A 13,295-nucleotide genomic window follows, 5' to 3' on the forward strand; every position below is an offset into this window, starting at 1 on the left:
ACACACCTCCACTCAGGTACATAAGTATCTGTGCAGGTGCTTCTCAAAAAGGAGTGACTCCACCAACAGCTGTCTGGTAACCCTCTCAGCAAAATGTCTTCTGATTATATTGGATCCTCTTTAAGGAGCCATGCAAGGAACAACAATGCCACTGTTGCTCTTAACAATGCAGCAGATATCTCCGTTATTGTGATTTACTTTTTGGTTGTATTGGCTGTCGGAGTATGGGTGAGTTATTCAGTCTTTCAGCTGACCATTACTTAAATACTTTGTTTTCTTTAATCTAAGAAGTTTAAAGAAATTCTGTCTGCACTGAGCCATGAAAAAAAAACGTAGTAAAGATTTACATGTTGGAGAAGTGAAAATAATAAAAATTTTTGTGCACTTAAATGAAATGTAATTGAGTTGATTGATATTGTGTAATCACAGCATCTTTCTCAACAACCTGGTTCACATCACGTCGTTTTATAGCTTGGATTAATTTATGACCAGTAATGTTACTGGGATATTGTTGTGTTGCATGCAGTGATTTTGTGGTTTTATTTTTCTCTTTTTATCACTCTTGTAGCAGCTGTGTATATAAATTAAATGTAATCATTAACAAATACACAGTGGCTGCTGAAAAGGTGTGTGAGTCGTTTGTATGAATGCATTTATGGATTTTCTGAAGTGTGCCTTTCTCTTGTTGCAGGCTATGATCCGCACCAACCGATCCACTGTCGGTGGCTTCTTCCTTGCAGGCAGGAGTATGGTGTGGTGGCCGGTGGGTATCGTATTGCTCAGAATAAGACAGAGAGTCACTTTCATGCTTATTGAAATTAAGCTCTGTCTTAATCTTCCAATCTTACAGCAATAAGGGACATTATGGACATGCGGACATGCTGACATGCTGAAGTTTTTATTTTGTGCTAATAGGCATTCTCTAGAAGGCCCTGTATGCTCAGCCCCCCCCCCCCCCCACCAGTCCTAGGCCCCAGCCACTTTGTGTAAAATTTGTTTTATTAGAGTAATTAGGTGTGTAAATCATCTCATACTTAGTTATTATATTGACATACCATAAAAGACCATAATCAGCTGAAAAGTTGGAATCTGTTCACTGCCTTTCTTGTTATCAAATGCATTCCAAAAAAAAAGCTGTGAAGGTTTTAGAAATTAGGCATGCATATTATTTATAAATAAATACACTATGCACTCCTCAGATCGGAGCATCTCTCTTTGCCAGCAACATTGGCAGTGGCCACTTTGTAGGAATTTCTGGCACCGCTGCAGCTGCAGGACTAGCCATTGGTGGATTTGAATGGAATGTAAGTACATTAATCTGTGTCTGATGTGCCAATTATACCATTATTACTTCTCACATAAATGTGTTTCTAACCTGTCACACAGATAAGATCAGTTATCTCTGGCAGGTGAGCTTATAAGTCAATAGATTATAGTTATAGGAATCTATCTTTAAAGGGACATTTTGAGTAAATGGTGGCGTAGATTACGTGTTAGTTTTGTCTTTGTGTTTTTGTGTGTTTCAGGCTCTTATAGTGGTCGTCATTCTGGGATGGCTCTTTGTTCCCATCTACATAAAAGCTGGGGTAAACAAACCACACAGGCCACATGTTGGACATACAAAACCTCTTACTCTTTTTATATAATTATTTAACCTATCCTATCCTTTTATTATTTATTGCATTCAAGATGCAATAAATAGATACTTTTCTAGAAACCCCGGAGTAAAGTAATTAAAACATACACAAATAAAGTAATCTCATTTAATATGGATGTTTTTAGGTGGTTACAATGCCAGAGTACCTGAAGAAGAGATTTGGAGGACAGCGTATTCGCATCTATCTCTCTGTGCTGTCACTCTGCCTGTATGTTTTCACCAAGATCTCAGTAAGTCACTGTGACACCATATCTTAACCCTCAGTGATCAACATTGCACCAGTATTGTACATTATTGACTGAAATGATGGTTTTTTTCCTCTCCTCTCCACTCAGGCAGACATGTTCTCTGGGGCCATTTTTATCAACCAGGCTCTCGGGCTGAATATCTACCTTGCTGTTGTCATGCTACTATTGATTACTGCACTGTACACTGTCACAGGTCTGTCCCCTCAAGATACATTCACCTCCGTTTACACTGAACTCACAGATCAATCATAAAAGTCTTATCTATTTTTGAATGGCACAACAACCGGGGGGTCGAAGTCTTCTCAAGGAAACATGTAGACATGTAGACACATGCACACATACTCTCTCTCTTCCTGGATAGTTTATCTATGGTGTGTTATTGTGGTAAATTGCCCATGAAACTGCGATAAGCAGGAAATGGCCTTCTGTTGCTGTTTTGTAATAATGCGTCCACATGTGAAGTTTTACAGGATGAGCAGTGAAAGAGCCCTTACATAACACAGCTAAACACTGAATACCCAGATTGGGCGTGATGAATTGGATCATGTACAAAGTTACTTATTTGAGCTAATTCTCTTCAAAAAGTTCAGTTATGTGCATTAGTGATGAAAAATGTGTTAATTTTGGATAAATATGCGTAGATTGATAACATGACATATTGTATCGCAGGTGGATTGGCTGCAGTGATCTACACAGACACGTTACAGACCATCATTATGCTTGTTGGATCATTCATCCTAATGGCCTTTGGTAATATGGTATTTTCCTTCTTTATCCATATACTCATTTGCTTTTTTATGAGTTATTGTGACAAGACAAATCCTGATTGTGACATCAAATTGTCGAAGAGTAAAAAAGACTAAAGTAATTTAGTCTAACTTGCACTCATATCCTCAGCTTTCATTGAGGTGGGAGGTTATGAAAACTTAGAGAAGCTCTACATGGAGGCCGTCCCTTCTGTGACGGCAAACATCAGTTCAAGCTGCTACAAGCCTCGCCCAGACTCCTTTCATATCTTTAGAAACGCGATTACAGGAGACCTGCCATGGCCTGGCCTTGTGTTTGGACTCACCATTCAGGCCACTTGGTACTGGTGCACTGATCAGGTCAGTCAAGCAAATGGCACTTCCGGGCATGACCACTGTGATTGTGACATTACTTGTGCTGACTCAACGGCAGCTATTAGAAAAGACTAGCAACAATCCAAGGTCATAAAGACACACACAGACTCATTCAATTGATCCACACATTTGTACACACATTTATGCGCCTTTATCTTGCCTATTTTTGCAAGACTCGCTCAAGCGCTCTGAGGTGGCGTGCTGTAATAGGACAGTGACTAAGATAAGATTAACAGTCAGTCTAATGCTGGACCTTAGGGAAGAATGAGATACCTATTCCAGTGCTGACATCCAACACACATATAAACAAATTCTGTTTAACCAATTTATCCCTGTTCTGTTAGCACAGCAGAACACTTGAAATTGGCTTCTTTGGCTTAAGTTTTGCATTTACTCAAATATTTATTCTGATACTAAGAAATGTTTCGAGTTGACCTTGAAATGGAGAGAACCGTTGATTTTATCATGGCACTACTGATCTTTTTATATCTATTACTTTTCTGTAGGTGATTGTCCAGCGCTGCCTCTCCGCCAAAAATTTATCTCACGTTAAGGCAGGCTGTATCTTGTGTGGCTACCTGAAGCTGTTGCCAATGTTCCTCATGGTTTTTCCCGGCATGATCAGCAGGATACTCTATCCTGGTGAGTGTGTTGTAGCTCACTGGCTGAAAGTACTGTTGTAGCTTGTGCACATCTTACCGCAGACATAGTGGTGGGTTTAAATATTCTTAATATCCTGCTGATATTAGTCATTTTATTTTAGATGTGGTGGCATGTGTGGACCCAGTAAAATGTCAGGAATACTGTGGCGCCAGTGTGGGCTGCACCAACATCGCTTATCCCAAACTGGTTGTGGATCTCATGCCCAATGGTGGGTGGCTAAAGACCTTATGAGCTGAGAATGCAAACAATAGCCCTTATCTTCAAGGTATCTTCCCCCATTTAAATCTGTAATTCTATCTATTTCAGGTCTGCGTGGTCTTATGCTGTCCGTGATGCTGGCTTCTCTGATGAGCTCACTTACCTCTATCTTCAACAGTGCCAGTACTCTGTTCACCATGGACATCTACACTAAGGTTCGCCGCTCCGCCAGTGAGAAAGAACTCATGATTGCTGGCAGGTAAAACCCATGTTTGGGGTTCTGTTTGATATGATATCCGATTATGAGAATTCATTTGTGCCTCACTCCCACTATCTCCACATGTGTGTGTTTGTAATGTGTATAGAGTGTTTATCTTGATCCTGATTGGTGTGAGCATAGCATGGATCCCTGTGGTGCAGTCAGCCCAGAGCGGTCAGCTCTTTGATTACATCCAGTCCATCACCAGCTACCTCACACCACCCATTGCAGCTGTCTTCATGCTTGCCATCTTCTGCAAACGTGTCAATGAGCCTGTAAGTTTCCTCTTGAATAATCTCTACATTTAAAGGGTGTAGTTTTAAATGAAATCACTTATCAGCTAATCACTTTTTTATTGCCTATTTGTGAACGGATTGTAAACATGCCCTTTTGTACCATGTACGATTCTTCGAAATCGGGTTGGATTTTCTGCATGTGCGCTCCTGAGCCTCTTGCCTTCTGATTCTGAACCAAACACACAGCGACAACGCTGCAGCTAACGAAATGGAGTCTGCTAACACCAAACAATGACCGGCTCCCGGCATAACACAGACCCTAGCACAAACTCCACATAATGATAAAAAAACTGCTACAGGTGATCAGGCAAAAACACGGTCAACATTGTGAAGGCGTTCATGGAGAGACCTCCACTTTGTTTTGGATTACTATCCTGTGTATTATGTCTAAGTGCTTTCTCATGAGTTCAAACACATGCAGGAGGACACACGGGAACATAGTGGTTGCAATCTGAAACGTCACTGTTAGAGGCCACTGAAAACTAAACATGGCCCTTTTAAATGTGAAGTGCACTCTACCGCGCTTTTCATATAAACAAGTGTAAGAGTCTACAGCCATAAATGAGTTAACGTACTTCTACGTACTACATCAGGCTCACAATGACATACTGATGTTTAACAGGTATAACATTTACTGTGTTAACCATCTTAGATAATCATGATAGCATGCTAAAATGTGCTTATTAGCACAAAACACAAAGTGCAGTTGAGGCTGAACCAAAGTAATTTCTGGACAATATGGAATTTTGACCTGATGACGCTAGTTGAAAAGTCTGGGGATTTCCAAACTGATTACACTTTATCCTGAGGGGGACATGAATGTCTGTGCCAAATTTCATGCCAATTTCCATTTGGACCAAAGTGGTGGACCAGCTGACAGACCAACAGACATTGTATCATTGCAATCCCTAAAGCAATGCCACTAGCATAGATTAAATGGTGAAGTTAACTTTTTTGTGAGGTAAAATGCAGTTCGTTATAAATATCTGAAGTAAATACTGCTGAAATGTCATTGGTAACATTTCTTTTCACTGCTTTATTTTATTGTCTAACTGGATGTATTTTAACAATAAAGCTGTTGAATAGCATGGACATATGTTATGTGATCTGAAAAGGTAGGGCTGGGCTCTAAAGACTTGGACCCCCTGTTGACCCCTATCTTACTCTCATGATCGTCACATTAGCTTAGGCAAAACCCTGAAGTCATGCACGCCATCAGCTGATCAGTGATGGTTATCAACAGATTCATACAATCACCAGTCACATTCAAAATGGTCAGTGATGAGGGTTTTATAATCCGACAAACTCACTCTCACTCACGCTGCTGTTATCACTGTCTTAGCTCATCTCTCCAGCTTCCTCCTGCCCTGGTTTCTCGTTAATCATATTCCCATGACTTTGTTTTGCAATCTGCATTATGTATATTTGTAGTTGTAGATCTGTAGTTGATGCTCTGTTGATGCTTGTATGTTGTTCCTCAAATGTAAGTCGCTTTGGATAAAAACATCAAATGAGTAAATGTAATGTAAATGTAAATGTATATTTCATATCTCATGCGTCTGCTGGATGCCACTCCATTTACTCTTGTGGTGGTACTGTGGCACCAACAGAATCCATTACATGCCATTTGGAATTATTTGGGATGCATCCTCAAGAGCATAGCATTAAGTACAACCTTCTTACCATATTTTGCAAGAATGGATACAGTTTCCTTTTTTTACGTTTGGTCGGTTGGTCTGTCCACCACTTTGGTCCAGACTGAAATATAAGAGGGATGAAACGTCTTCTAGTATCTTCAACCAAGTCCAGTTGCCCTTGACTTTAACCTTCTTTTGGATATTGGATGGATTGCCATGAAATTTGGTTCAGACTCAACTGCACTTTATGTGTATTGCTAATTAGCAAATTTTCACTCTAACACATAGACTACACTAAGATGGCGAACATAGTAAACATCACAATGTTACACATATTAGCATTGTCACTGTGGTAATGTTGCCATGCTAGTGTTCCTATTACTTATTTTCCTGTTTCTTTCCTCAGGGTGCTTTTTATGGCCTCACAATCGGCCTGTGTATTGGCCTCTCCAGGATGATTGCTGAGTTTGCTTTTGGGACTGGCAGCTGTGTTAACCCCAGTAACTGTCCCACCATCATATGTGGGGTCCACTACCTCTACTTCTCCATTATCCTGTTTGTTATCTCCTGTATCATCATCCTGACAGTCTCTCTCATGACCAAACCCATCGACGACAAGCATGTACGTGACCACTGTGAGATAAGGCTGGATAAATCATTAATGTCCCAAACATGACTCACTCAGTGGAAGACACCGCAATGGCCAACTTTATAAATAATTACTTTTAACCCATGTGTTTTGTCGTTTGTCTAGTTGTATAGGCTGTGCTGGGGCCTAAGGAACTGTACTGAGGAAAGGGTGGACCTTGAACAGGATGATTGGGTTGAAAACAGAGATTCCAACTATATGGATGTAGAAGGTAATCAGCAGACGTATAGTGTCATAATATAAATGCATTCCTGCATGTTAACGCACACAAGCAGATTTTCTTCATCGCCTTTGTCTCTTCCTTCACAGAACCCGAGGAGGAGCCAGGCTTGTGCAAGAAGGCAGTGATGTGCTTCTGCGGCCTGGAGCATAAAAAAGCCCCCAAGCTGAGTGCAGAGGAGCAGGCAGAGCTGCAGAAGAAGCTCACAGACACCACGGAGGTGCCTCTATGGAGGAACGTTGTGAACGGCAACGCCATCATCCTTTTGTGTGTGGCTGTTTTCTGTCATGGTTTTTTCGCTTAAAGAAACTCGCATCACCTCAATTGCACTCGGATACTGTAATTTATATTAAAATGCCAGGATTTTTTTATGAATTTAATTTATGATCACATGAACTGTTCAGTAGTCCCCCATCCTTTATTATAAGATAATGAACTTGTACACCATTCTATAGTGTATTATTAGTACTATGTCGCAATATGTGTCGTATTTGGCTACTGAACTCCTCCAGGACATAAGGTATATTTTTGTAAAGTAGATGCCCGTCTAAAACTCTAAAAACATATCATAACTGTACACAGGTTGTATATAATCTTTAATTTCTGCTAACTTTGCCTTTTGGCAGCTGAATTTATAATAAATTAAATATTGCATAATAATAACATTATGCTGAAACACCCCCCCCCCGCACAGATGTAGGTCTTCCAGTGTTCGCTCACAGCTTTCTTCCTTGTCTTTAATGTTGCCTTTGTGATTTTAAGCATAATGAGAACGTTAGAGCAGTTCATGAATGGAGCTGCAGGGTGACTCATGCTCGTCTTCACCTGAAATTGACTTTCAAGTTTGCATGTAACGGACGAGAAAGTGAATTGACCCAGGTTCATTTTTATGTTTTTTAATTGCAAAGGAGGGATAAACAGAAACTTACTTGTAATACATTAAAGATGTGGGTATCTGAGGACAAGATAGAAGATTTTTAAATTCCTGGTAATTACTGTATTTGCTACCTCATTCTACCTAGGCCTTGTTTTTCTGTGCTCAAAGTCCATGAACGCTGTCACTTCTTAAATCTATACACCTTTTTGTATGTTGTTTTAGGTGTTAATGAATAAAAACATTTCAGTGAAGAAAGTTGTGAATTACACAGAGCACAGTCTGACTCTCTTTGCTTCCCTCTGGTGGTTCAGCATTGTTTCTGCTGTAACTGGTTTGTTGTTTGTTTTTATCATATATTTAATTTCTGGTCAAATCTGCTCATACTGAGGTTAATTATATCTTTAATGTACTAACCAAATGCTTAATGAGAAACCCATAATCCCTTTTAACATATTTACCATAAGTCTTGTGAGTCATTCCACATTTATAATCTAGCTCTTATCACCAACTCTGTGGTTAATGTCCTACACTTAGCAGTAATGCAGGCCTTGAATATGTGCGCTGCTGTTGAATGATTTATGAGTTCAGCCTTGGACTTGAATATTTTGTTCTCTGGAGTTTTATTTCTTTTATCCCTGCTTAATTATCCACCAGCTGCATATTACTTTATGTCTGCTTGAATCATACGTTTGACAGTGATTCTGCTGGCCCGCGTGGTGACTAGATATAACGAACCACGGTCAAAGGTCCAAATGGAGGCTTTTCTCACTCTCAACAGTGAAAAGACACATTTTCTAGCCCAAATGCCATCTGTCAGCCACTTTTACCCACAGTGATGAGTAATGAAGAGACATGTTTTGAATTCTTTGAAAATTGCAAAGAGTGAGTCGTTTGTGATAAATAACCTAATGCAGCAGTTGGTCATTGTTTGAAGAAGAATGAAAATATTTTTTAAATGTTTTTCTCATGTACTTGCTAGGCTTTGTTAACCCAGGCTGCTGTCTAAGCAGACTCTAGCTGTTAAACCCAGTCTGAAAAAGAACTTGAGCTGTCTCACTCACAGTAGCCATTTGAGATGGTAGTTTTCAACATGTAACATTTTTCAAAATATGACATCCAAACAGTGGTGTTAAGTACCAATAGTGCAGCACTGGGGCCAACGATGGACAGATCCATTCATTCATTCTGTGTAGGCCCATAATGAATTGCTGTGCTTTTCTTGATTGCTATTTGTTCTGTAGCTACTGACATACCGTGTAAGCTACTTTCTGTTGATTTGGTACTGTGGGCTTGCTAAAGCTATTTCAATTGTTTGATAGTCGGAAAGAGCAGGCTGTGTTTGTTTGAGTCCAGGGCAGGCTTTTAGATATGCGTTGATAGATCTGGCACTTTGGCTGCTGTCCGGCGTGTAGCATATCAAAGGCTGCAGGTTTGCAATTGTGTGGAGTCGTTGTGTGTCTGTCTGCCTGAGTGTAAACAAGAGTGCTTGGGGCGACAGGTGGGAGGCACAAGAAAAATATTTGCACCGGGGCCAATCACAATTGTGTTACGCTGCTGCATCCAAAGCATTTCTATGAAGGAGCAAAATACAACAAAGAACCATTAAGAAGCACAAGTGTCTCAGCAGAATGTCCTTTTAAAATTTGGGGCAAATGGGGCCCATCAAAATGATGTCCACAAGAAGTGCTTAATTTTGCCACAGACAGGCTAAGAATGTTATACCAAGTGTCTGACAATATTATGAAAAGGATCCCTATGGGTAACACGCGGTAACACACAACTCGAGCAACAAAGTCGCGTGACAGGATAGGCTTTCAGTATTGAGATTGTCATCGACATCATCGGCCGCTTTAGCATGTTTGGAGAGGACCAGGCAGAAAGGAGGGACAAAGTCTCGGGGAGCGGTTGAGAAGAGAAAACTCACACGAGAAAAGCAACTTGAAGATTAAATTTGCGTTTGGTCTAAATGCACAGTCAGAGTTGGAGAGAGGAGTTTGTTGTGTTGAAGTAATATTAGGAAATTATGTCTTGCTTGCAGTTCCTCTATGTATACAAACTCCCTTGTTTCCAACAGTGATTCCTGCAACAACTTGCCTCTCACAAAATTTCAGAGTGAGAACTGTCCTTGAGCAAGACTTCTAATTCTGGTTAAAAACAAGGGATCCTTTCCATGATATTGTCAGACACCGCATGTAACAGTCTGAGCCTGTCGGTGGCCAAAAGAAGTGGTTACTCCAAAGGAATACTTTGCAGCCACTACAGTTGGTTGAAGCTGCTGGCTGAAGCAATCTTCTGCAAGGATTTTAAAACTTTTGTACCTAGTAGTCATTTTGACAAAACAATTGGGCCTGTATTTAAAATTACAAAAATTATCTGTAAATGTACAGCACATTTATATTTTTTCTTATGTGTTATCCTGCCCTGAGCTGAGTCCTATAATTATATGATGGACATGAATACACACCTCATCCAAGAATAAATAATGAAAATTTAAAGGTTTTGTTAGCCTAAACATCCACCTCTGACATATTTATATCTAATTAATTATAAAGATAATGATTTTTCATGAAAGTGTCGTGCATGATACCATGATAGTGACCTTACATGTGATCGCTGAAAACCAGTTTCCTCCTAATGGCACAAGAGCCTCATTACATAGGGCAAGATGCTACATTACTCCATCCAGGACACTGGCTTAAGCCCTTCTAATGAAGAAGCTATTTAGGCTGCAGCTTTAATGTGACATCTCAGCAATCACACCTCAAGTCTGATTGTCCAGAAATGATAGTCACTATTATGTCACACAGTGTACTTACTGCATTTGTGCAGCAGTGGGCTCACTCCTTTTGAGAAGCTGAGATGTACTCTGCTCACTGCATCTTTCTGAGTGTCAGTATGGATTTTGACAATTTCTTGTCTATTTAAAAATAAAAGTAATGAAGTGTCTGTAGTTATTTAAGCATTATTCAAATGTTCATGTAGACTTTCTATGTGAATTAGCATATTTCTAATTGTTGTGAAGACATAAAGTATTTGCTCCTTAGAGTCCATTCACTGTCCCCAGATCAGATCTGTGGGGTTTGGGATATCAGCAGTCATGGCTGTGAGCTACAGTGTATTTTTTGATATGCCTAATATACTGAAATATTCTAGCTGTATATCCAGGTTTATGTCATGTTCCTATAACTCATGTGCAGTGACAATAAACTGATGGTTAAGGGTTTTTTTTTGCATTTGTAAAAAAGATTAAATTAGATTAATTGCACATGGTAAATACAACAAAACAACCCCAAAGCCTCCAAAACCACAAGTTGCATCTTTTGTACTTCATCCATTCATCGTCAACCACTTATCCTGCGTACAGGGTCACGGGGGGCTGGGGCCATTGCCAGCTGCCATCGGGCAAAAGGAGGGGAACACCCTGGACAGGTCTCCAATCCATCGCAGGGCCCTTTCGTACTTCACACATGTTGAAATAGAGAACAGGACATTGCAGTTTAACAAGCAGCCAGCCGAACATTACAGTTGGAGGTACTAGCTTAGCATTAGCCCTCGCTGCATGTGCCTCTCCAGAAGTCCTGTCCTCATGATGAAGCCACTGGGTTCACACACCCTCCAACCCTGTACAAAACCAGGTGATTCACGCCATGTAATTAAGACAATGTTGGACTTATCGAGTGTGTGTGTTCCTCCTCTTTTGCAGAGGCTAGTCACCTTCCCACACTCTCTGTCCACTGATACATCTTATAGGCCTACATCTCTGTTCACTGAGCCCAAAGAGATGAAACTGACATCCACCCTCCATCAAGCTCCAGGCAAGACTGCAAAGCTGAATATAAATGTGGAAGTAACGCAGCGTTACAGGGATTCGCAACTATAAGTAGTAAATTGTAATCCCGATAAAACTTTACATACCCCATTTAGCAATTATATGCAGGATACAAACATCTAATAATGTAGATGTATGCAGCTCTAGGCACATTTTTGAATGATTATTGATGTACAGTATTTGTCAGCAATTATTAGAAAACTAATTATAAATAGAACATTTCATATTGTTACAACTGCTACAATTGTCATTCATTATCCTGTTTATACACCAGCTTCAACTTATTGGTGTCCACAGGATGAGTTCTATCCAGATATTGACGCATTTATAAACTTAATTACTTTATCCTTACATTTACATTATAGTGTGGAATAAACAATTTTTTCAGATGTTATAAATGCTCAACACAGGGATTAAAGTGAAGTGTTGTTGTAGTGCCTTATAGTACTCGATACTATAAAAACATTACTGTCACACATTGCTATGTAGCCTAATTACATATTCCCCAATACAATCTTTGACAACATGATTTTGAACACGACATGCACACCAGTTGCCTAAAAAGGGGTACTTGATAGATGAAATGAGAGATATAGCAGAGTACAACAGAACAGTTTGAGGAATTGATGTTGCATCATGATGTGTTGAGCACACACTGTGAATCTTCCCCAAACAACTGACTTCTGGTGATCTGAGAAGATTATACAGTCACTGCTAAAACTCCTTCAAATAAGTGCTATTTAGTGTTCAGATGTGCCAATTTATTACTCCATTGCTTCTCATTACATGATGCATTCGATTCTCTGCATTATGTAAGCATAACCCTCTTACACTGATTGAAAATTCACATCATGTTTTTACCCAATTTGAGCTGAGGATTATATATTGGTCAGTGGGAAGGCTTGAGCAGATACAAAACGTATTAAAATCCTCGTTATGCAACATCACTGTGCAGATCTGTGGCGGGAGCTTAGGATGCGGCCTACAAGTTTCTGGGTGAATTTATAGAACAACTGTGTCTAATTTACACAGTCTGGTCTTTTATCTTTTTCTTTTTTTAGGATTCAATGTCTCAAGGAACAATGAATACATATGACATCTCTATATTATGTTGTTAACATTGTCAAGGCTGTGCTTGATTGAATATGTTTGTGCAGACATGAACGAGATAAATGTTGAAAATGATAGTCTGTTAATAATAATCTGTTTTTCCAAAACTTTCAGTCAGCAGCCTGATAGGAAATTAATTTCTGAGTGAATTTATGCTTTTGTTTTGCCTTCTCAGATCTACAGCACTGCCTAGATTAGATCTATTTGCACCAGCTTCCTGTATTTCCTGTGCGTCTGGCTAGTGTATTTAACCATATGTATGTGTGTGCGCGTGTGTGTGTGTGTGTGTGTATTAATATTGCATATACAGAGTGATTCATGGCTCTCGGTGCAAAGCCTTCTCAGAAGGCTGTGTGCATGTTTGTGTATAAATGAGCATGTGCATTTATGTGTGTGTGCCCTATGCATATGTGTGTTTAGACAGGGGGAGGGGGGGCAGCACTGTCAACGTTCCTCATTGGCTGAATTATTTTCTCTGGCAACTAGAAAACGTGATCCTGCCTGCAGAGGCACTGCAGTGAGCGCTGCAGC

At 39.9% G+C, this 13,295-nt stretch overlaps 1 protein-coding gene across 1 annotated transcript; it reads left to right on the forward strand.

Moving 5' to 3' along the window:
* Window positions 1–8,098, forward strand: slc5a1 (solute carrier family 5 member 1). The gene is made up of 15 exons (XM_038734602.1): window positions 1–228; window positions 692–763; window positions 1,200–1,304; window positions 1,527–1,586; window positions 1,783–1,887; window positions 1,993–2,098; window positions 2,575–2,655; window positions 2,803–3,011; window positions 3,533–3,668; window positions 3,790–3,897; window positions 3,996–4,146; window positions 4,253–4,421; window positions 6,486–6,701; window positions 6,834–6,939; window positions 7,038–8,098. The coding sequence occupies exons 1-15, from the start codon at window positions 94–96 to the stop codon at window positions 7,250–7,252; spliced, it is 1,974 nt and encodes a 657-aa protein (XP_038590530.1). The 5' UTR covers window positions 1–93; the 3' UTR covers window positions 7,253–8,098.
* Window positions 8,099–13,295: the final 5,197 nt, after the last annotated feature.

Source organism: Micropterus salmoides, unplaced genomic scaffold (assembly GCF_014851395.1).
Source record: "Micropterus salmoides isolate LMB-PRFRI ecotype aquatic unplaced genomic scaffold, ASM1485139v1 Ms_hic_scaffold_20, whole genome shotgun sequence".
Lineage (NCBI taxonomy): Eukaryota > Metazoa > Chordata > Actinopteri > Centrarchiformes > Centrarchidae > Micropterus > Micropterus salmoides.